Raw genomic sequence first — 21,609 nt, 5'->3', positions numbered from 1 at the left:
ACTATGGTGCTTTATTTAAATGTTTAACTGAACTAAACTTAAATGTTACTAGAAAAAAGTTAAATACCTTCAAAGTCCTCCCTGGTTTGAGCCCAGTGTTGTCCATAAGGGCCGGTCTGCTGAGTAAAGATAAACACACATAATCCACCACATTAATGTAAACATGATGTAAGTAATCATATACAATATACACCTTTAACATGAATAGGCAGGCTGTTGTCTTCAAGTACAGCTTGATGACCAATAAGCTTTATGGCAGGAGTTAGTTTAGGCCCTTTATTAATGTAAGCAATGTAGACCATGACATATCAGCTACTAAATGTCAATGGAGTTGTTGTGGCTATGTTTACAGTCACACTGTTTAAGGGTTTAAGGATTATTCCACACAAACATATTGAAATAGATTAGGGTTAAACATAATTTCTGTCTGGTATATGCATACACATGCATCAACAACAGAGATCAATATTTATTTTATCATATTTATTATAGATTTTTTAAATTTTTTTAATACTGCCATCTGCAGGGCGGTCTGTATACATTACTGGGGATCCGAGTTTACATTTGAATCATTTTTGTAATTAATATTTAATCAATTGGGATCACTGGTATCTTTCATTACAATCCACAAACATACATATATACGTATTAATATACTTTTATATATTTTATATAGTTTATATTTGTCCAAATACAATCTGTTTATTTCAAACTCCACATATTTTAGTAGTGACGCCGAATGTAGCAGCCAATCAGAGCTCGATACGGGCACTGACTCGACCAATAGCGTTAAAGGATAGAGAGCTTGCCTGGGCATGTTCTTCCAGTTCCTCTGTTGAACCTGGAACACGTGTCTGCAATAGCGGTGAGTTTCCAATCAATTATACAAATATTTCAAACACTTCAACTTGTCGTTTACTCGTGTTGTGTTTTTGTCTGCCATATGTTCTCCTATATGCAGTTGGCTCTTAATTTAACATGCTGTTTATTCGCAAATTAGCTCCTGTATGGATGTCAACTGCTAACAATAACGTTAGCTAGCTGTGTAATCAGCCGTATTGCGACTGTTTCCACGTGTTCATGTTGAAATTATTAGACATTTGTGATTACAATTAGCGTCGTGAAGTTAATATAGCTAGCTAACTAGTTCGTCGTGTTTACATTTGCCACACTGTAACCCATTATCAATAGTTAGCATATTAGCTAACGTCCCCAGACTCTTTATCAGATCTCAATACACTGTTTTTTGGGTTTATTTTAGCTGTACAGATAATGTTAGTTATATTTGTGAGATTGTGAGGTTTATTGTCAACCCCTTTATACTGATCCATATTTTTTCTTTATTACAGATGTAGCTTTATAAAGCATACATGTCTACTCCAGATCCTCTGAGTAATAGTGGGGTTGCCCAAAATATCTGGGGACCCCTCAACATCGAATCAACTCTTATTTCTGTCTGGAAAGAAGACAGAAAACCGAGAAGAAAGGAAAAGGAGAACAGTGTTGAATGTCAAATGATGTCCATTGAAAAATCCAGGAAAAGAAAGTCCAGTGAAAACTTGCAGGTCAAGAGCAGAGGTGTGAGCCCCTTCCCCTCTGACGCTTCTGACAGCAGGCATGGAGTTCCTTCAGACCTTTCATTAGACAGCGCGCTGCCTGTGAAGAACAAAAGGGCCAAAATAACTCTGCTCCCAGCTATAGGTAGAACTGCCTCCTCGCTCTGTGACAGCTGGGACGTTGACAGCGGCTTTTCTTCGGAGACCAGCCCGCCCACCAGTGGCCGGAGCTCTCCTTGTGTTGGAATTCACCCCTCTATGCTGGTGGCTATAGACTGTGAAATGGTGGGCACTGGCCCAAATGGACGGTGTAGTGAGTTAGCCCGCTGTAGTTTATTAAATTACTCTGGAACTGTAATTTATGATAAGTATGTCCTGCCTCAGCAACCTGTTACAAACTTCCGGACGCAGTGGAGCGGTATTAGGAAGGAGCACTTGAAGCAGGCAATGCCCTTTGAGGAAGCAAGGAAAGAGGTGAGGAAGAAATTGAAAAGACAAGCAGAGATGCTGACATTGTAACAGTCTGTTATCTCTGTTTCTCTACATTTGAAAGAAAAAATTAAAATAACTGTTTTATTTCTTCGTCCTCAGATTCTTCACATCCTTAAAGGGAAGGTAGTAATTGGCCATGCTTTGCATAATGACTTCAGGGCCCTGGGCATCACCGTCCCACATCATATGATAAGGGATACTTCTCGCATTCATCTGCTGCGCCAGCTATATGGTGTCTCTAGAAAATGTGTCTCACTGAAGAAGCTGGCCAGTAAGCTTCTCAATAGGAATATACAGGTATGTTTGTTAAGAGCATTCTCTCTGGAGGATCAGATGTCCAGTTGTTTTTAGCTTGTAACTTATATCTGGTATTTCTTTTCCTAACAGGTTGGCAGAGCTGGCCACTGCTCTGTAGAGGACGCTCTTGCTGCTCTGGACCTCTACAAGTTGGTGGAAGAGCAGTGGGAAAAGTCTTTACAGGACCATATCCAGAACCCAGTTTCCATCCCAGAGCCTACATCCTCCCTGGAACACTACATGCAGGACGAGTACTGGCCTGAGAGTTTAACAGATTGCAACGAGTGAGAGTATAATGTCTGCTTAGACCAAAAGTGTGCTGAATAGGTGTTGCACTGTTGTGTGAAAAAGCTAAGCTGATGGCAGCTTTTTGGGAGTAGTTCTCCATATGTGGAGCAACGGAAATGTATATTTAAGTGACCCCAAACAGCCATGAAGATGCACCTGTAGTAGTTAAGAGACAGGTGTACAAGATCAAGTTTTAATCGCACCATGGAGCAATGTGTAGGTCCGTGCCTCAGATGCAGAGGTAGCGCACCTTCACTTTCATAAATGGTAATTTAGCACTGCCCAATTGTAAGCATTTTGTAAGAGAAATTTAAGAGAATATTCTATTAGGATCACACCTTATTTAATATTTTTATTGAAATTTTATCAATGCAAGTTCACACTCGTTCAGGTTGTAGGCGTTCCTACATGATATACATAAGCCACAACATGATGCTTTAAAATGATCAGTGTTGACCACAACTGCCAGATTGTGTTTCTTAATACATCTAAGTGGTTCATAATAAGCAACTCAAATGAATATACACATATTAAGCAACTTGAATCATAGTACACATGTTATGCCAGGTTCCCAGGCATGGAATAAGACTGAGCCTAGACTGAAAAGAATTTCCTGTTGTGATTCACCACTGGTACTGTAATTTGGTCCAAGGCTAGGATTAGTCCATGTCCTAAAAATGGCCCTTCGTGTACACTTTCTAACCTGGATCATGCTACCTCTTTGTCAGTGTAACCGGTGCTTCTCAGATGTATTACTGCTAGGTTTGTGTTTGGAGGACATTCAGTAACTGAACTTTTGTTGGCTTCACATCTCAGGTAGTGTTTGCCAGTATTTGAATCTCTCTGTGGAGAGTCTGAGTCTGAAATGTTGCTGAGCAGAAACTGAACACTTTAACCCTTTGAGTACTTGTTCTTATTCAGTAATGTAATGTTGTAAAGCACATTATTTTGTGCATGGAAGTTGACACTTTACCGAAGAAGTTTCCAAGATGTGGTCATCAAGCCACAGTATTTTTACATGGCCTGCGCAGGAAGGCCATGCACATATTTCACCATGCAGTTGTTAATATTTTCATGGAAACTGTCTGAGAATAGTACAAGAATACACTATGTTCTGTTTGGTAAAATCCTGGTTTGCAGTTGCTTGACTGGTACATTTGAATAAATGTGACATGTTTGATATTTATTGATTAATAAAAGGTTGTGGAACAAAGAGTTTAAAATTTTTGTCTCATTTGTAAATGAGCATCACAGATGAAAAGGGAACTGAACGGTAACTGAGAAACATATGTTACCCTTCCACTATATAACCGCTATGGTTTTTATACACTCAGCCAAATAAAGGTCTCGAAAAGGGTTCTTTTGATTGATGCCATAGAAGGCCCACTTTTGGTTCTCCATAAAGAATTGATGCATGGTAAATGAGATGTTTAAGTGTGGAGAACCTTTTTTTTTTTTCAATAAATAATATAAATGCATTTCTTTCCACAAGCCATCTGTGCCCTGAATGGGGACAGGGACTAGGACACTAAACTTAAAATATCTACATACACAAACTAGACCCTCACTCACTACAATACACAACTATGGCTCACGGACAATAACTCAAATATTTCTTTTTAACTCACACATACACTCACATACAGATAAATATGTACATATGTATACATACATACATATATATAAATATATACAGACACGCACTATTCCATCTGTATATTGTTTGCTTCTTATATTTCTATAATTCTATATTACTATATATATTACTATATTTTATTTTTTAACTTAAATTTATCTTAAATGTAACTTATTTTATTTTATTTGTTTATTTATTTTTTTGCACTTTTGCACTTTATTTCATTAAGTTAAGGTTTAGTTTAAGTTTAAATTTAGATCTTTATTGAATAGCTTTGATGTGGGCAGACTGTCAAAAAAAGCATTTCACTGCAAGTTATACTGTGTATTAATATGTATGTGACAAATAAAATTTGATTTGATTTGATTTGCATTTGTGGTATAACCATAAAGGCCATGTTCACGGTATAAGCCTCTGTCTGTTGTGTCAACAAATCTGTCCCTAAAAGTGGCATGCATGTGCACTTATTAGCTTATGCATGTCCCTTCCTTCACCGACAACAAACAAGCGTTCCTCTCCACCGTTGTTGTTTTGCCACACTGACAAGGACAGCACTGAGCATGAAATCCGATCTGACCGTTCACATTACATCACATGTCACAGGCCATGAATCGGATATGTGTCCGACCTAGGAAAGTGAAAGCCCCCGTTCACGTCAGGCATATTAACATGCGTCCTGGGTGGTTCAATCAAAGTACAGGTGTGAACAGGGTGAAATCCGATCACTTAAACCACATCCGCATGTGGTCAGACACATATGGACACGTTATTCTTGTAGTGTGAGCCCCAACAGCAAAGCACCAACTGCGTCACTGCCCCAGCAAAAAATATGTAATAACCACGAGTCCACACTGTCCACTGTCCGCACGAGTTAGCTGAACGGGCTACAATAACAGAAAAACGAATGGATAAATGGATGGCTGGTACACAAGCAAAACTGGGTGCCTCATCTAATTATTAATGTTAATGTTAATTATTAAAACTAAATGTTCGCCATGTCCCTCCTTCAGTGGAAATGATGTGAGAAATCTGACACAGTTTAAAAAGCTGACTCAAATCTGAGTTGAAAACATTTGACACAGCCCTGAAAAAATCAGATCTGTGACACATTGAGCCAAAAAAATCAGATTTGAGTCACTTCTGCCTGGTCATGTAAATGTAGCCAAACAGGTCATTGGAATGTTTCAGTTTTAGTACATATTAACACGCTCAACTGTAATTTTCAAACATGGTTCCTCAGGGAACTACAACCAGTTCTTTTATGACCCCAAAGGACCCTTTGTAATATATTTATTTATAGTGTGTATTAGCATTAATAAATCCTTGTAGCTTGCAGCCTTTAAGCCCATAAACCTGAACAATTACCTCATGATGTCACCAGAGGCCACAGAGTTTATGCAATCAGAAGTTGTAGCCTAACCCTCTGGCTGAGGCTTTCAGTTTTAAAGGAGTTACAGTCATTCATTGGTTTCCTGAAGTATTAGAGTGGTTTTTTTTTAAGTTGTGCTCTGCAGGGAAGTGTAAGGTTCTAATTACGTAGTCTTTCACCTCTGAAAAACATGAGGGATGTTGTCACGCTAAAGTGACAAGTGTCACGCCAGACCAGTATAAATGTGGACTAGAATGCAAAGTGTTTTGTTTTTTAGTTTGCTAGAACTGAATTATTCACACAGTGGTTCTTTAAGAACTATGTACACCAATCTGCCATAACATTAATGCCCCCCACACGCACGCAACAGTGGTCTGAACCTTTGTGTCAAAGTATCCTGCACACACACACTCACAGAGCACAGAGGCCAGCATTGTCCTGCCAATCCCACAGCCTCAGGCACACAGACCCACTCTTTGATAGGCTAAATCCTGATTTAGGAGATTACAGCTCCATTCCCTGTTGCGTTAGAGGGAAACGTGCTGTGGTGACGTGACAGAACAGAACGAGAAAGCAGTGGAACGAGTAGCAGATCTACATAACCAGATCTAAAGTCTTTTTATAAGAAGTATATGTAGAATTCCTACAAAGCTTCCCATTCCTACTAGCTAAAAGGAATTCCATAATGTTTATCAAAATGTCATGATCTCGGGGGAACCTTCCAGCTGTTTTGGTGGCCCAGTGATTAGAACACTAGGGGCTGGATTCACAAAAGTATCTTAAGATATTCTTCTTAGATGTGCTTTTTTTCATACTTAGGAAAAAAGGTTAAGACAAACTGATGTTCTATAGAAAATCTTTTGAAGAATTTTCTAATTTGTCTTAACTTTTTTACTCTGGAAAAAAATCTAAAAACAGTTGGTATTCTCTCAAAAATATATTCTTAAATATTTTCTTAACATTACAAAGCCTCACACCTGTCTTACACAGTCAGAGCTCAGAAGGTCAGCCTCTAAAAAGATCAGTTTAAATGGCTGAATTACTCAAATTAAAATATAATTTAATAAAAGATTAAAAGTGGAGAGTGTTATTGAAGTACCGTTAGTCTCTACATAAGGAAAATATTAAATGTTATTTTGCATTGTTTACAAAAAGGCAATGTTACAAAGGGCCTGAATAAGCTTTTGTGAATCCGGCCTCAGGTCATTGATCACAGGGTATGATTTCCATGTATGCTAAACTACCTCTGTTGGTCCCTTGAGCAAAGCCTCTTACCCTCACTGCTCCAGGGGCGACCTAGCATGATCCCAAGAGAAAACATCTTGTTGAAATTGTTAAAATGTATAAATAAAGAATTATCATTTAGCAAAATCGTACTTTTGCAGACGATTATTGCTCATTTTATTGTTTCCTTATTTGGAAATATATACACTCTTAAAATAAAGCTGCTACATTTGGTTCTTTGCCATAGAAGAACCACATTTGCTTCCATAAAGAATAATTTTTTCAGAAAAGAGAAATATGTGTTTTAAAAACCTTTAAATTGGCTTAGAAGCTTCATATCAAGTGAACAAATTTAACTTGGTTATTTAAAAACCCCAAAAGTGGGTCTTCTATGGTATTGCTGGCATCGAGTGTAAGAAAAATGTTTCTAGCTTAACACTAGGATCTGGGTAGATAGACTTCATGCCACATTAGCATCTGTAACTTCTCCTTTGTGCTTAATTCAGTTCTCGAGCTTCCGTCCTTCGCCCAAGTTAATGGAGCAGCTTGCTCTGAAATGATGCAGCGAGCAGTTTGCTTAAAACTATTGGTCAATATTCTCATTCTTCTTTCCTCCAATTATTTTGTGCTGATTAACGTAAAATCTGCTCTGTGTAATCCTGTGTGACGGTGTTAATCCAGAGGGAGGGGAACCACTACAAATGATTGAAGAGGGCAACTCCTCTCCTCACCACAGTTCCAGTTGCGGACCCCTCGGCTGCACACCAGTGTGTCAGGTAAGTGTTGGTCAGCTTTGGCCTGGGTTCTGATTCTTGTGGCTTAGACTTAAGGTGATGGGAAGAGTCTTAATTTTTTGTTGTTGTTTAAATATGGTTAAATGATCTGAATTTTGCTTCTGTTTTGGGATTTCAATGATTTCATAATTTGGTGTTATTGATGAGTCAGCTACTTTTTTATGTTTTAGGAGAGCATTTGTTAATTGTTAATAGTGTTAATAGCATAGGGCCTAGTTTCCCCTTAACCTTAACTGGTAGAAAGAGGGTTCGGTGTGATGCTGGCACTACCATTTAAGAACGATCTTTTTGCTAAGATGCCTTTGGAAAATCCAGAGCAGACTGATAAGACAAGAATTGTTACCACACAAAATAGTTTGAGAACAGTTTAAAACAAATGTCTGTTCTGTACAGTATAGATATAGATATAAGTGGGGGAAATAAAATAAAGGCTGTGTTCTGGTGTGAGAGATGAATCTGCCCCCAAATACACTTATGTTAAACAAGCTGCATATGAAAGCTGAGTGAGATACAAAGAGGACCTCCCTGTAGATAGGTTTGATTAGGAAAAGGACTGACTGGCTATAGAAGCCCTTTTGCCAACAGGGATAATAGCAGCATTCTTTCGGTGCTTTCCTGAAGCTAAAGCGGTGTGTTGGTGATATAATCCCTCTATTTCCAGTTTTCCTCTAGACTGCACTGAATATCAGAAGCAATGGCTGTTGTTGTAAGTATTTAAACACTCATTTCTTTAATGTTTTGATTCATTTTACATGTTCCCAAATCTTTTTTACTGTACTCTGCTATTCACAATATTAATGTGAGAATTCTTACACTGAAATTACTGCTAAACATGGTAGGAATTGTTTGATTTGATCATTAGACCTGGCTACATCTTCAGTCCTATCAGTACTGTTGTATGTGTATTGTATGTGTTGTATGTGTTGTATGTGTACTGAGATTTCTTAAAATTCCTACTGTATAGCATTGTCAACAAACAGCCCTAGAACAAGGTATCTGTCAGTAAAGGGTTGGGTTTGCTGGTGTTAGCTGCTAATCTCTCATCTTACACAAAGGTTGTTTTCTCTCTTTTTTTTTTTAAACCAAGATTTACTCAATTCATGTGAGGCAGCTTAGCATTTCCTCACACTAGGCCCCATTGAGTGGGCCTGCCTGAGGAGAACTAAGAGTTCTGGATTAGAGTGATTTCAGACAGCTGATTCAGGGTCATTCTGATGCCACTGCTGTCTTTCCACAGAGTGGAACATACCGTATGGTGTCAGAAGAGGAGCAGGCTCTCAGGGCCAAGCTGGAGCATCTCACAATCAAAGACCATGGGCCAGTGTTCGGACCCAGCGCCAAACTACCTGACCACACTATACAGAAGGTGTGATTACAAACCCACCCAGGACACATTGGCAATAACAGAGCTTTTGGATCAGCGGTGTAACTAAGATCTTATTGGTCATTGTAATTTGCTTATTTACTATCTATTACTACATCTCAGCCATACCGATGCTACTGTATACTGATGATTGAAGTATATTATTAGGTTATGGTAACTTAATAATACGCATGAGTCATGGGTTTATAGTAGATGAAAAAAAGAGGTAATATAAGGATATTAGGAGGACTGACTGCCACAGACCTGCCAAGCCTGGATCATGAGACTATTGCCTTGCCTGCCCACCTGGTCCTCTCTAAGCACAAAGATTTCTATATAGTACTGCACAAGACTTTGTTGACTCTTTGAACTCTTACTGGCGCTACATAGGGCAATTTAAAAGGTTATACACATACACCCAAAAGTTTATAAAAGTTAATAAATAAAGAGTAATAACAGGGACTTTGTGTTCTATTTGCTGCAGTAACAGCTTCTACTCTTCTGCAAAGATCTACACTAGATTTTGGAATATTCCTATGAGGATTTGAGAGCATTCGGCTATGGTAGCGTTAGTGAGATCAGGTACTGATAATGGATGAGTAGTTAAAGATCAGATATAAAGGCCATTTAGACTTATCCCAGAGACTCCAGAATTTTCCAGCATGGCACTGAGCATGATGACTTTACACTTAAGTGTGGCTGCTCCAGGGCGCCCCGTTATATTAGCAGTGCTCTTTTATGGCGATTAAACAAGCTGTGTTTGTGCAACGTAATGCCTGCATCATTCCATTAGCATCAAATGGGAGCTTTTTCCATTGTAGCTGTGGGTATTACTTTACAATATTTCAACAAGTTAAAAAAAAACATTTAATCCACACTCACTACTGTGATATCCTCTGGACATTGCAGGCTAAAGATGAGCTAAACGAGACAGAGGAGAAAAAGGTATCAGCTGTAAAAGAACTGAGGAGTGTCATCAAGGAAAAGGCAGCCAGTGGAGATGAGCTGGCTAAAGGAGTGCAGAGCACTTTTGGCGAGAAACCTGACAGTGTGCTTGTGAGGTTCATTCGGGCCAGGAAATATGATGTGTACAGGGCCTTTGAACTCATGAAGGGTAAGTAGATAATAGGAGTTTTTTCCCGTCAGAACACTTAATGCAACAACCACTGTAACATCACTTTCTGAAATGGATTTTATATGGAGTTTATCAATGTTTTGTTGGAGTAACTGTCTCAAATGTTCAGAGAAGGCTTTCTGTTAGATTTTGGAGCATTGCTGTGAGGATAAAATGAACAACACTTGTACATGGAATTGTTCCTTCATTTAGGTTACGTGCGCTTTAGGCGAGATTACCCTGAGCTGTTTGAGAACCTGACTCCAGAGGCTGTGCGCAGCACTATTGAAGCTGGTTACCCAGGAATCCTCACCAGCAGAGATAAATATGGCCGTGTGGTGCTGCTCTTCAACATTGAGAACTGGGACTATGAAGAGATTACCTTTGATGAGGTAGGAAATATGCATCTATACATCTATATTTTCATATTTTAACAGACAACTTGAGAATTCAGGGCTACTTTGAGAATATTTGTGAATTCATGACATTTTATAAGCTTGCTATAGAGATATTTTTTGCTAATACAGTTTGGTTGTATGTTGAAGATCCTCAGGGCATACTGTGTGATTCTGGAGAAGCTGCTGGAGAATGAGGAAACTCAGATCAATGGCTTTTGCATCATTGAGAACTTTAGGGGCTTCACCATGCAGCAGGCCTCTGGCATCAAGCCCACAGAGCTGAAGAAAATGGTAGACATGCTGCAGGTAATGTGCTGCAATGCCCTTCAACTACTTTGACTACATATAAACAAATAATTCTAAAGGGAAATGGGAATAATCCTGCATTCCATAATCCTCATTCTGAAAATCTCCCCTTGTTCAGGACTCTTTTCCTGCTCGATTCAAAGCAGTGCACTTCATTCACCAACCCTGGTACTTCACCACCACCTACAATGTGGTCAAGCCCTTGATGAAGAGCAAACTCCTGGAGAGGGTGAGTTCACACCACTTGTGGAGTTCCACTTGGGCTGCTTTAGTGAGCTACTACTACTATGTTGAGATTGCATTAGGCAGAACTGAATTTGACTGAGAATTCTGGCTGCTTTGTGTGTGTGCTTGAAGGTGTTTGTTCATGGAGACGAGATGGAGAGCTACTACAAAGAGTTTGATCCTGAAATCCTGCCGTCAGAGTTTGATGGGAAGGGTTCCAAATATGATGGCAAGGCAACAGCAGCGAAACTATTTGACTAAGAAATGCTACAAACCTTCTGAAATATTCCGTTATGTAACTGTTCATTAATGTTGTGGCGTATTTAAACACTGAAATGCGTTTGTGAAGATGAGGAGGAAGCATTTGTTGATTAATGTGAGCCTGTGAAGAATATAGCATCGTTCAATTCTGAGTAAACTTGCCTAATAAATGCATAACAACTATAAAATGTCCCAAATAACCTACAAGCATGTGGTACAGTCTGTGTTGAGCTTTTTTATGTTTCTCCTTGCCTGATAGAGCCATAGACTCCAGTGTTTGAGGTACTGTCCAAAAGTATACAGACACCTGCAGACACAAGGGTATTAATTGGGGTTGTAGCTCCTTTGCTGCAATCATTTGCTTTGAAAAGGCTTTACAACAAATGTTGGAGCATTTATGTGAGGATTTGATTGCATTCAGCTACTAGAACATTAATGCATATCGGTGCAGGATCACAAACCCAGCTTCCATCTCAAAAAGATTTTGAATGGAGCTAGATCACTCCAGAACACACTGTTCCCCAGCTCTAGTCCAATGGTGTGGGGCTTTATACCATTCAAACTGATTCTTGGTGTTAAGCATTGGGACTGTAGGCTTATCTGCAGCAGCTCCTGAGACACCCATTCTATTATCAATGCTTTTCTATGTTAGTAATTCAAGCGTCTTAAAAGAACTGAATTCCCTAATGACAAGGGTGTCTGAATACTTCTGGACACACAGTTCACTTTTTAAAACTTTTTGGCAGTACACACTTTTCATAGTAAAGTCTTTGGCTGGATAAAGGGTTCTTTAGATTGGCGGATACCTTTTGCAGGTGGGTCTATATAGAACCAAAAATGCATCCACTATCAATACAACTAAAAATCCTTTTCTTAGAGTGTATATGTGACCCTGGTCTGTACAGCATTATGTGTTCAGAAAAGTGGAACAAAAATAAAGACATCTGCTTGTCTCAGACATCTGTTTTCAAAGGCCACAGTAAGAATTAAACCGTTTATCCTTGGTCATAATGCTGGCAAATCGTCCCCCCCCCCACTCAGTCTCAGTCAATGAGATTAAATGTGAATGAGGCCTTGAATTACATGTTTTCATACCCATTAGTCATGTTATTAAGACTTAAAATAATCTGATTGCATAAAACATGTTCATGGCATATTGGGGAAGTAACCTGGCTGAAGAGATAATGAGGTTAATTATGTAATAGCCATATTGAAGGAATCCAGCATTTATAAATAAGCCCAAAACATTGTAAAAATAGTTTTATTTTGCACAAACACTGTATTTTACAACATCATCCTGCATTTGCAGTGCACTTATGGAATTATTGTGGGACATAATCCATTTCTAGACTGGATTTATGGAACAATAACAGATTAACAGGTTGAACTCCAAACAGAAAAGCTGTTGTTATATTTAGACCACGATTTGGAAGAGACTGGACAAGTCTGGTGACAAAATAATACTAAACTACTTTACAGTCTTATGTCACACTGGTCAAATCCAGTTCTCTTTACCAAGTGGACCACTCTGCACTGACACAATTGAAAAAACAAAACAAAACAAAACAACTACAGGTCATACTGATCTTACAGCTATCACACTTCAATACATCATGTATGGGACAGGTCAGTTAAGGCTGGTTGATGTGTTTCACTAACTCTCTGTTTTCTTAAAGCTTCGTTTCTTGGTATTACCTTCAACTGTAACTAATGAAGCAACATCAACACTTTGTTGACAGATGTACACACAGCAGTATACTCACCCACAATCAACATCAAACAGCAAAAGAAACAACATCATCACTTTATATATACACATGCACATACAGTACGCACCAAGATTTACCACTTAGTCTTAAGCTGCTTGGTCAAGAATGCTCCCCAGACTTATTTCCAGGTTTACGCACTTGATTTTACTGGCTGCCACCAGGGGGCGACACTGCAACACAGTGAAAACAGCTCATTGAAATTTCTTGCTATGGAGAGACATTCTGCTCTGTCACAACCAGCAAACAGGTAGTGTGCATAAAACAAATAAAAAAAACTAAAATGAGACACAAACTTTGGGAATGATTAGATTTTTTTATATTTGTCCATATTTGCCCATATTTTCCCCAAGTGCCATTTCTATATACGGACATAAATCTTTTTATATTTCTAAATGATCTTTCAAAGTAGATTTAGATGATTTTTCAGAACATCTGATCAAACTGTTAAAAGTGCATCCTTTCACTTTTCAATGTAGCTCCATTAATCAACTGAATATTGAAACTCAGTCTTATCCAGCTCTGCATTATCTTTTGCCACTTTACAAAACCCAGCGTAAGTCTGTAGAATAGGTGTTGAATTTATTCAGAGATGCTGTACTGAAAAATGGTTGTGATCAGAGATATGTGAATGTGCAAGACTGCAGTTCATCCGGAGGGTATACACTCAGGTAATGCATCAGGCATTGAATGCTTTTGAGTTACTTCCCTTTGAGTGAATAGAGGCATATGGAGTGGTGTTATGCTTTGCCTTTTAGTTGTGTGCAATCTGTGGCTTGGTGGCATTGTGGCTGCTGCTTCTGCCACTGGCAGATTGCATTAGCATAACTGACGATAACTTTGTCCATCCAGGTAAGAGGCTGAGGGAAGAGAACAGCGCCTTCAAAAAAGCCCAGGTGCCCTCCATGCAGTGTTAGCACGAAGATCACATTCTCTTTCTTTTCTGTGGAGAAGCAAAGAGGGATCAGTGTTAGGCTTCATACACTCATCTGTTTGCCTTTGATTTATACTACTTATATCATCTATAATATTCAATTAAATTCAGTTTTATTTATATAGATAGTGATATAGTAATTTTTACAACAAATGTCATCAAGGTCCAAGCCTCTTTTGAGCAGGCTAGTGGCAACAGTAGCAAGGAAAAACTCCCTCGGGTCGAGAGGAAGAAACCTCGAGAGGAACCAAGACAATATTCACATTTGCATATAAATACATAACAAAATATAAGTGCCTCTTATCTACCTCTCAGGCCATGGCCATTCAGCTCTTCCAAGTAATTTTACCTCCTCGCTACCTTTCTCTTTCCGACACCCTAAACTCCAAATTGCTTCCTGTCTTTCACCCTGATGTCGTACAGCAAGCAAGCCAAGAGGCCTATCACAGCTCTCATCAGTCAACCACCAAACCTGGAGTCAAATAAATGATGGTGGCTGCATGATTATGTTGAGCTTACAGTCCTGGAAAGCAGCTATCTGTTGCCAGTCAGGACAGGGATTGCCCTGTCTATCATGGCTGTCCTCGATATGGAAAGGAGGTTAGCGGAGGAGCGATGCCACCTGACATGTGTTTACAGGGCCATATGGAGGCTCTGCCAAACAGCGCACTGTGTGAGAGACGAGTGCTGCATCGTGACAGCTGGCCTGGAGCTAAAAACACCGGCACTGAAGCTTCCTGTCATCCCGCGCCACTAAGTCTACACCAGCCAGAGAAAGCAACCTGACCTTAGACCTAAAATAAATAAACAATGGAAAAAAGAAAACTACCCAGCTGAATCCACTGAGGATCCGCTGCAAATTCAAAAGGCATTAATTCCAGTCATGCACCATAACACCAGAGTTCACTAAAGCAATTAGTGAAAAATCTAATTTACACAATTTTGCCCTTTCTCCATAAAGTAAAGTCAAGACATGTAGTGGATATGGAACTGTATGCTTCTGTACTCTATTGCAAAAACTGTTTTGAGTTCTGGTGCTAAACCAGTGTTAAAAAGGTAACACGCTATACAAGGTCTATGCTCTTTATTTGGATGGTATTTTAACTATAAGGCTAGTGCAGCTTACAAGTAGGAGTAGAATAACTCACAAAATTCATAATTACACTTGATATGAACGCTCTAGCCACAAGCTACTAGTTTAGCCACAAGCAAAGCTAAATCTAAAAGGAATGCTATGGATAGGCTGCCACTCAAGGTTCCTTTTTATCCAATGGAAACTGACCACTGATGAAGGGCTAGAGGATGACTAACACACATCATATACAATATGTACATGTATGCACAAAGTGTTCCTTATAACAATATCAATAATAAGGCATGCTATGGTACAGCACATTTTATTTGTTCCATCAACATGAAAGTTCATACCTCATCAATTAGTTAGGAACAAGCAAACCTCCTGTTTAAATCAAACATCCAAACATCACAACAACTTGACATGCTTCTAGTTATTTTTTAAATTTTACCTTAAGACATCCTTAGATTAAACTTAGCATCATGAAACAGGCCTACATTACTTGTTAGCTTTATTAGAATTGTAGCTCTAGTGCAAAACCAACGAAGCCAGCTTCAAAATTCCAAAAATGCTTTGACTGATCTCCTACATTCGGGATAATGGAAAATATTATAAATGTGACTTATCCCTAAGCTATCATAACAACAAGTTAAATTTAACTACATTGTCACAAAACGAACAGGCTGCGTTACAGAGTTACACAGCCTAAAACAATACAGTTTCTCCACTGAACTCCACTAATGCTTTTAAGTCTCTCAAATGGATTTATGCATATTTTTCTTTTGTTTTTTTGGTCAAAAAAGAGATGAAAGTAGCGTGTTCCTGCGTGACATGCAGCAGGGGGCGAATCTGGTTTCTCTGTAGTAACTTATCAGCTCTGACTGATAAGCTGGATTCCTGAAGAAGCCTGGAGCAGCAGCAGTGGAGGGTAGGGAGTGCATTGCTCTGATAAATATTCACACAGGGCCAAATGGATCACATGGCCCTTAAAAATTCAGTACCAGGGTCTTGAGCGCACAGCTCAAGAAGCACTCGGAATTTGTCTAATGGAGCAAGGAAATGGGCTGCTACAGAGCTTTACCGATGAGCTAACCTGCCATGCATTAAGGCTATTAATACTGACAACTTTGACTAAAATAAATAATTCTGTTCTTTCAGGATTACTAATCCTCAATCGGGGAGAGGGGCAGTGTAAAAGCTTACCCAAAAGCTTTGCAGTAGCTTTACATGCAGCCTCAGAAACAAGAACACTGATTGTTTTCTACATTCAGGGGTTTTAAAAGCTTAATGACAGATGGAAGATTTTGTTGTATGACCAGGTCACAGGAGACCTGTAGTACGTTACCAGGTAATAAGGTACATCTACCTTGTATCTACACTCATAGGCCATTGTATCAGGCACATCAAACCATACAGGTTAGTGACTTAGGCAGCTCATCTGTTGCTGCACAATTTATCACCATCCCATTCTGACCTTCAACAGAAAGAGACCACCACAGGCTGCCACTGTAATGGTACAATATTGCGCTGGTACGCAGGTTTCTTCTTTACGGTCACCGCTGGGTTGAAAAGCCAACCAAAAATAATAATCAACAGTGGTCCAGTGATCAGGAACTGACCACTGATTAAGGGCTAGAGGATGACTAACATATATATACATACGTATTACATAAGTATACATTTGTAAGTTCTGTGTTGAGAATGGATCACCACCCAAATAACATTGAGGTTGAGGGTCCCTTTCCATTGATTGACAGGACAGAGGAAGCTACAGACAGTAACTGTGTGTGGTAGATACAATTCCCGCAGGGAAACAACATGGTAGGAATACCTGCTAGTGTCCGAGGTATGGTCAGTAGGGACTCATGGACTAGAGGATCATCTGATGAGTTCACCAGAAGAAGAGGAACATTTACCTGACAAAGGACAAACAGCATCACTGCAACCATCACCATTACTTAATTGCTGTAGTGCTGTAGTATAACTAATACAGTCTCCTTGTAATACTGTGTTAATCTTACTTACATTGTGAATATAATGTACACAGCTTTCCTTTTCATAATATTCTTTTAAAGAATCATGACCATGAAACTTTCTGAGGAAAAACAGATGGACAGAGAGTTGCACACATCTACAGGGTACATCATGGGCCACTAAAGGACACAAAAGCTTTAAGCAGATGTTTTGCATGTGAAAATGAAGGAGTCATTTGAATAGTTCCAACCACCAATCATATCAGCAAAACACTTTTGCTTGTTTCTGAATGCTTTAGGAGATCGGCCCCTTACTGTACATACATTCCTGCGTAGAATTAACTTCAAAAATTCTGTACAGCTACAATCGACACAAACAACAATAATAACACTTCACTTTTTCCGACAAAAGGACACAACAAAAACATTGAAAGTGTATTTGCATTAACTGAGAGGTTGTGACTAAACGGACTCAAATAATACCTCATGATGTTGTCGTCTATCTGCATCAGGGACGTGGCTGTGTACAGGCGACTCAGATCCATTATCTCCATTTTGCTGAAGCGTGTGCCGAAGAGACTTCCTCTGCAGTCAGAGCACGCGCACTTTACTACACATACTCATTAATCACATGCATAGTGGTTAGTATTCAGGGATATTTAGGGCACTGTTAATCATAGAGGTTCCAGTTTATACAGTTTATTACCTGTGGGACAAGATTATCTTTTTCATGTTGTCTGCCATGAGGAAGTTATAGAGTCTCCTGCATCGGTCCCACTGTAGAAAAGTCTCCTGAGCCCTACAATCAAGACAAGTTAAGCCCATGTAGTAGGTCTCTTATGTGTAGGTGAGGGTAAAGTGTGGGCCCACACACAAGATCTTCAAACCATACTAAAGGAAAATTTACCCATACCAATGTGGAGTACACTCACCTTAAAGCACTATAGCCCTGACAGACACTAACACAGCACAGCACTCGGTCCTGATTCGTCTGGTTCTCCCCCAAGAACTTGCACACAATGTTCCCACCTAGACTGAAGCCCACCACTATGAGCTGAGTCTGGGGGAATGTCCGTTTAATATAGCTCACCATGGCTGAAAACTCCCATGTACAGCCTGTAACACAGAGCACAGCATAGACCATACATCCTTAGTGATGAAGGAAATCACTCAGTGATGAAACTATTCCAGTGCCGATATTACAGACATTTCAGACTTTCCAGCACAGTTACCAGAGAGTTACATCATAAGTAATTACATTAACTGTGCAAAAAAATTTGGACATTTATACTGTTTATTAAATACTGCCAAGACAAGGACAACACGGCTCCAAAATGATGAAATAGTTATAAAGTCTTGCCGAACAATTACGTCCCATTGGCAAGCATTTCATTACACAAACACTGGTTTACCATAGGTGAACATCCTTGGGGAGGTGAGTTCGATGTTTGGAAGAGCCCCTAGGTGGTTAAGAACAGCACATCTGTAGCCCTGCTTCTGGGAGTAACCCACAAAGGTGCGAATGTAGTGCTTTTCACTGTGGTTACCGATCCCAGGGCAGATCACCATGGTTATGTCATCTGTGAAAAGACACCAAATATGTGGTTGGAGTTGTGTAACTGCACTGGTTTCCCTCAGTTTCCCCTCCAGCACACCTGAGCCAGGAGACTGTTAGTCTACAGTCCTTGATAATCTGGCTCAGGTGTGCACTGTACAGAGCAGCATCATTCCAGAAAACACAGAAACTGCTCCACAGCTCAATATTAGTTAGCTATGTACCCCTCTAGCCCACGCCTGGCATTAGACATAGGGACAGAGGGTTCATGTTTATCTTCTCCAGATAAATCAATTTATTTGGTAGCAATGGGTGCAACTTAAAGTAGCTGAATGTATTCATTAGAAGGGGTGTCCACAAACATTTGGACATATAATTTAAAAATAAGCCTAGAATTGCAGTCCCAGCCCCTAACAGCTATATTCAATACAACTAACATACTCACCACCGCTTAAATGGTCACTAAGCGGCTCAAATAGGTCAAATGTGGCTGTAGCTCCATCTTGCATGGGAAGATACATGCGCAAGCCACATGGATGAGGAGAGCTGACCCGGCCCATCTTTCCATAGAGCGCAGTTTGAAAATGGCCACTTTTACCCCACAATAAGGGTGGAATGTACCTGCAAATACACTTGCATATGAGCATGCTAATGCAGAATGGATTGGATTGCAGGTAACAGTAGCCGAGTGGTTACAGAGCTTGGCTGAGCGGTCTAAAGATTAGGGGTTTGATTCCAGTTGATAGTATGTCCTTGATCTAACCACTTAACCCCAAGTAAGTCTGGTTGCTACGAAAGTCAGTTTGAACCGGAGCATCAAGTAAATGACTTAACAGACAGAGATCAATATAAACATATATATAAAAGTATAAAAGCTCAAGTGAATTTTAGAGCACTTAAGTCTCTTTCAGATGTCTAAGCATTTCTACAGCTATTATAGTGAGTGTGTAGACTTACTCTTTGCTTAGAATGGAGCAGGATTTGATGAGGTAGCGATTAAGGGCGGTATCCTGACAGGTGATTTCAGGGGCAGCTGTGGGACTCTTTAGGTTCAGGCAGCGCACTATGATGTAGAGCACAGTGGCCACTGCGGCCAGCTTCATGCCATCAAACATGGCTGGCATGTCAGGGCTGATGGTCTGGGCTTCTGACTCCACATGGCCACTCATGGTGAACTGCAGGCCGCCAACCTGTTGACCATATTACAACATTTCAGTCAGTTTGATTTGAAATGTTTAGATCATTCATTCAATAAACAAACACATATGCAGAAATATTAATACATGTGCAGAAATATGAAGACATACATACAGTGTGTATATTTAATTAGATACACATGCAAATAATCAGTTAATGTATTTGATCCTTAAAAATGTCCTAGGTCACCCACTGCAACCTTTGAATGGTAGTCTTGAGTCCTGAGAAATAGCTGTAACACCAAGGCTACAAGTCATATGCACAGCTAACAGCACATCTGCACGTCAGTTATTTAGGTCGCTAAGCCAGTTCACTTAATCAAGCATGGGTCACTAGGCTAAACTGGGTTAGCCTGAGTTACACAGAAACCCCTACAGTCAAACACAGCAGCCCACAGTACTCAGTACCAGCAGCACTGGGGTGGTGGGCTGCGCCACAAGGTGTGGATGCATGAAAGCAGTACGCACCGTTTTGTCTGAACAGAACCTCGAACTGAAGAGGCGGAGACGTCCTCAAATATCCCCTTTACCACACTAACAGCAGGATTCCTCCTTGTTCCTCACACTGGCTAGAGACAAACTGAACGCAAACAGTATACTATAGTAGTGTAGGGGCGCATCCATACCCAGCAACTGGGTTTGCTAAGATGAAGGCAGCGTCAGCCGCCGAATCCTATTGGCGTAGAAGTGTGTGACATCACGGTGTGGGCGTGGTCTCTGCCATTGAGTTTTTTGAGCAGATACGAGACTCCTCACACTACTGACACATTACTGATTAATTAATCATCTTTAGGAGATACTTGACCTAACATTTAGATTACATAAATATATACACGTTTAATGTTTAAACGGAAAGGTTATAATCAAGACCAGAATAAACATATATAGAGTAGTAAACCATTGCAATGCTACACTTATAAAATCCAGGTATTTGTATTTTACTAACTAACATTAAGTCAGATGAGTCCAACCATGATATCCAGACATGTATTCTGTGCATCTTCCTATCGTTGTAAGGCAAAACAGTCCCCAGAGAAAACTAATTTAAGTATTTTACTATAATTCAAAAGATGTGAATATGTAGGGAAGGAGCGCTGCCAAGGATTTTGGGACCCATGAAAAGCTACTACACTGAGCTCCACAACTCTCACAACAATTCTCCCAAAATACTCAATAAATGCATTTTAACCACATAATGCATTTTTAGCAGCAACGCCTGAGATCCCTGTCAGTCACAGGCCCTGAATCGTTTTAACCCGGACCACATTGCCTGCATTAACAGATAACGACCGCAGGGTGGCGACAAACAGCTGGAATTCTTCATCACCCCTAAAGCCGTTGTTTACAATTTCCCCTACAGCTACAAGTGCTGCTCTCCATAAGTGTGCTCAGAGAAACACAGAGGAGCAAGGCTGCCGTCGTTGATTAGAATTTGTAATTTGTTCCAGCGTCCAGTTATAAGGCTTCATCACACATTCAGTGCCCATTTGCTGTTTTCTCTGTCTTCTTCTAGTAAATGTAAATCATTTCCTACATGGCTGGCAGTAGGATCCGGCTCCAGGATTTCCAGCGAGCCAACATCCATTATGTTATTAGAGATTAGAGCCTTCGTTGGAGAAAAATCAGCCTCACTTCATATTCAATCAAATCACTTGGCTGAAATGTCTGAGGACGGGCATTTAGAGACCCAGCTCTTATAGGCCCTCAGCCAGAGAGCCTGGAGAGACATTAATGAGGCATTTTTCATTTTGTACCAAATGGAGTGTAGTGCAGCCATGTATGTACAA

The 21,609-nt window shown here is 39.9% G+C and overlaps 3 protein-coding genes across 3 annotated transcripts; 2 read left to right on the top strand and 1 right to left on the bottom strand.

Annotated features, from left to right (window-relative positions):
• The first annotated feature begins 816 nt into the window (after positions 1-816).
• Positions 817-3,846, top strand: isg20 (interferon stimulated exonuclease gene). The gene is made up of 4 exons (XM_072663496.1): positions 817-865; positions 1,350-2,030; positions 2,148-2,345; positions 2,436-3,846. The coding sequence occupies exons 2-4, from the start codon at positions 1,371-1,373 to the stop codon at positions 2,631-2,633; spliced, it is 1,056 nt and encodes a 351-aa protein (XP_072519597.1). The 5' UTR covers positions 817-865; positions 1,350-1,370; the 3' UTR covers positions 2,634-3,846.
• Positions 3,847-7,603: 3,757 nt separating this feature from the next.
• On the top strand, positions 7,604-11,638 carry rlbp1b (retinaldehyde binding protein 1b). The gene is made up of 8 exons (XM_072663845.1): positions 7,604-7,638; positions 8,318-8,362; positions 8,894-9,022; positions 9,929-10,133; positions 10,347-10,525; positions 10,679-10,837; positions 10,956-11,066; positions 11,195-11,638. The coding sequence occupies exons 2-8, from the start codon at positions 8,351-8,353 to the stop codon at positions 11,321-11,323; spliced, it is 924 nt and encodes a 307-aa protein (XP_072519946.1). The 5' UTR covers positions 7,604-7,638; positions 8,318-8,350; the 3' UTR covers positions 11,324-11,638.
• A 930-nt stretch (positions 11,639-12,568) lies between these two features.
• Positions 12,569-20,452, bottom strand: abhd2b (abhydrolase domain containing 2, acylglycerol lipase b). The gene is made up of 10 exons (XM_072663270.1): positions 20,291-20,452; positions 19,584-19,816; positions 19,072-19,247; positions 18,484-18,651; positions 18,004-18,187; positions 17,778-17,870; positions 17,555-17,656; positions 17,124-17,193; positions 16,930-17,014; positions 12,569-14,032 (listed from the first exon to the last, which is right to left on the bottom strand). Exons 2-10 carry the CDS (start codon positions 19,793-19,795, stop codon positions 13,830-13,832), a joined length of 1,293 nt encoding a protein of 430 aa, XP_072519371.1. The 5' UTR covers positions 19,796-19,816; positions 20,291-20,452; the 3' UTR covers positions 12,569-13,829.
• Between the last annotated feature and the right edge of the window lie 1,157 nt (positions 20,453-21,609).

This window comes from Salminus brasiliensis, chromosome 19 (genome assembly GCF_030463535.1).
Source record: "Salminus brasiliensis chromosome 19, fSalBra1.hap2, whole genome shotgun sequence".
Taxonomy (NCBI): domain Eukaryota; kingdom Metazoa; phylum Chordata; class Actinopteri; order Characiformes; family Bryconidae; genus Salminus; species Salminus brasiliensis.
Note: the sequence above shows the minus strand (reverse complement) of the source record. Positions and strands in the feature narration are given on the sequence as shown.

Bases quoted from the DNA above. Each gene is read 5' to 3' on its own strand.
- abhd2b (XM_072663270.1), bottom strand. From the start codon at position 19,795: ATGAGTGGCCATGTGGAGTCAGAAGCCCAGACCATCAGCCCTGACATG. The intron at 18,652-19,071 runs GTGAGTATGTTA...GTCTTTTCACAG, and splicing joins TAGTGACCATTTAAGCGGTG to ATGACATAACCATGGTGATC. The intron at 17,015-17,123 runs GTAAGTAAGATT...GTCCTTTGTCAG, and splicing joins GTGTACATTATATTCACAAT to GTAAATGTTCCTCTTCTTCT.
- rlbp1b (XM_072663845.1), top strand. The intron at 9,023-9,928 runs GTGTGATTACAA...TGGACATTGCAG, and splicing joins CTGACCACACTATACAGAAG to GCTAAAGATGAGCTAAACGA. The intron at 10,838-10,955 runs GTAATGTGCTGC...CCCCTTGTTCAG, and splicing joins AAATGGTAGACATGCTGCAG to GACTCTTTTCCTGCTCGATT.
- isg20 (XM_072663496.1), top strand. From the start codon at position 1,371: ATGTCTACTCCAGATCCTCTGAGTAATAGTGGGGTTGCCCAAAATATC. The intron at 2,031-2,147 runs GTGAGGAAGAAA...CTTCGTCCTCAG, and splicing joins TTGAGGAAGCAAGGAAAGAG to ATTCTTCACATCCTTAAAGG. The intron at 2,346-2,435 runs GTATGTTTGTTA...TTTTCCTAACAG, and splicing joins TTCTCAATAGGAATATACAG to GTTGGCAGAGCTGGCCACTG.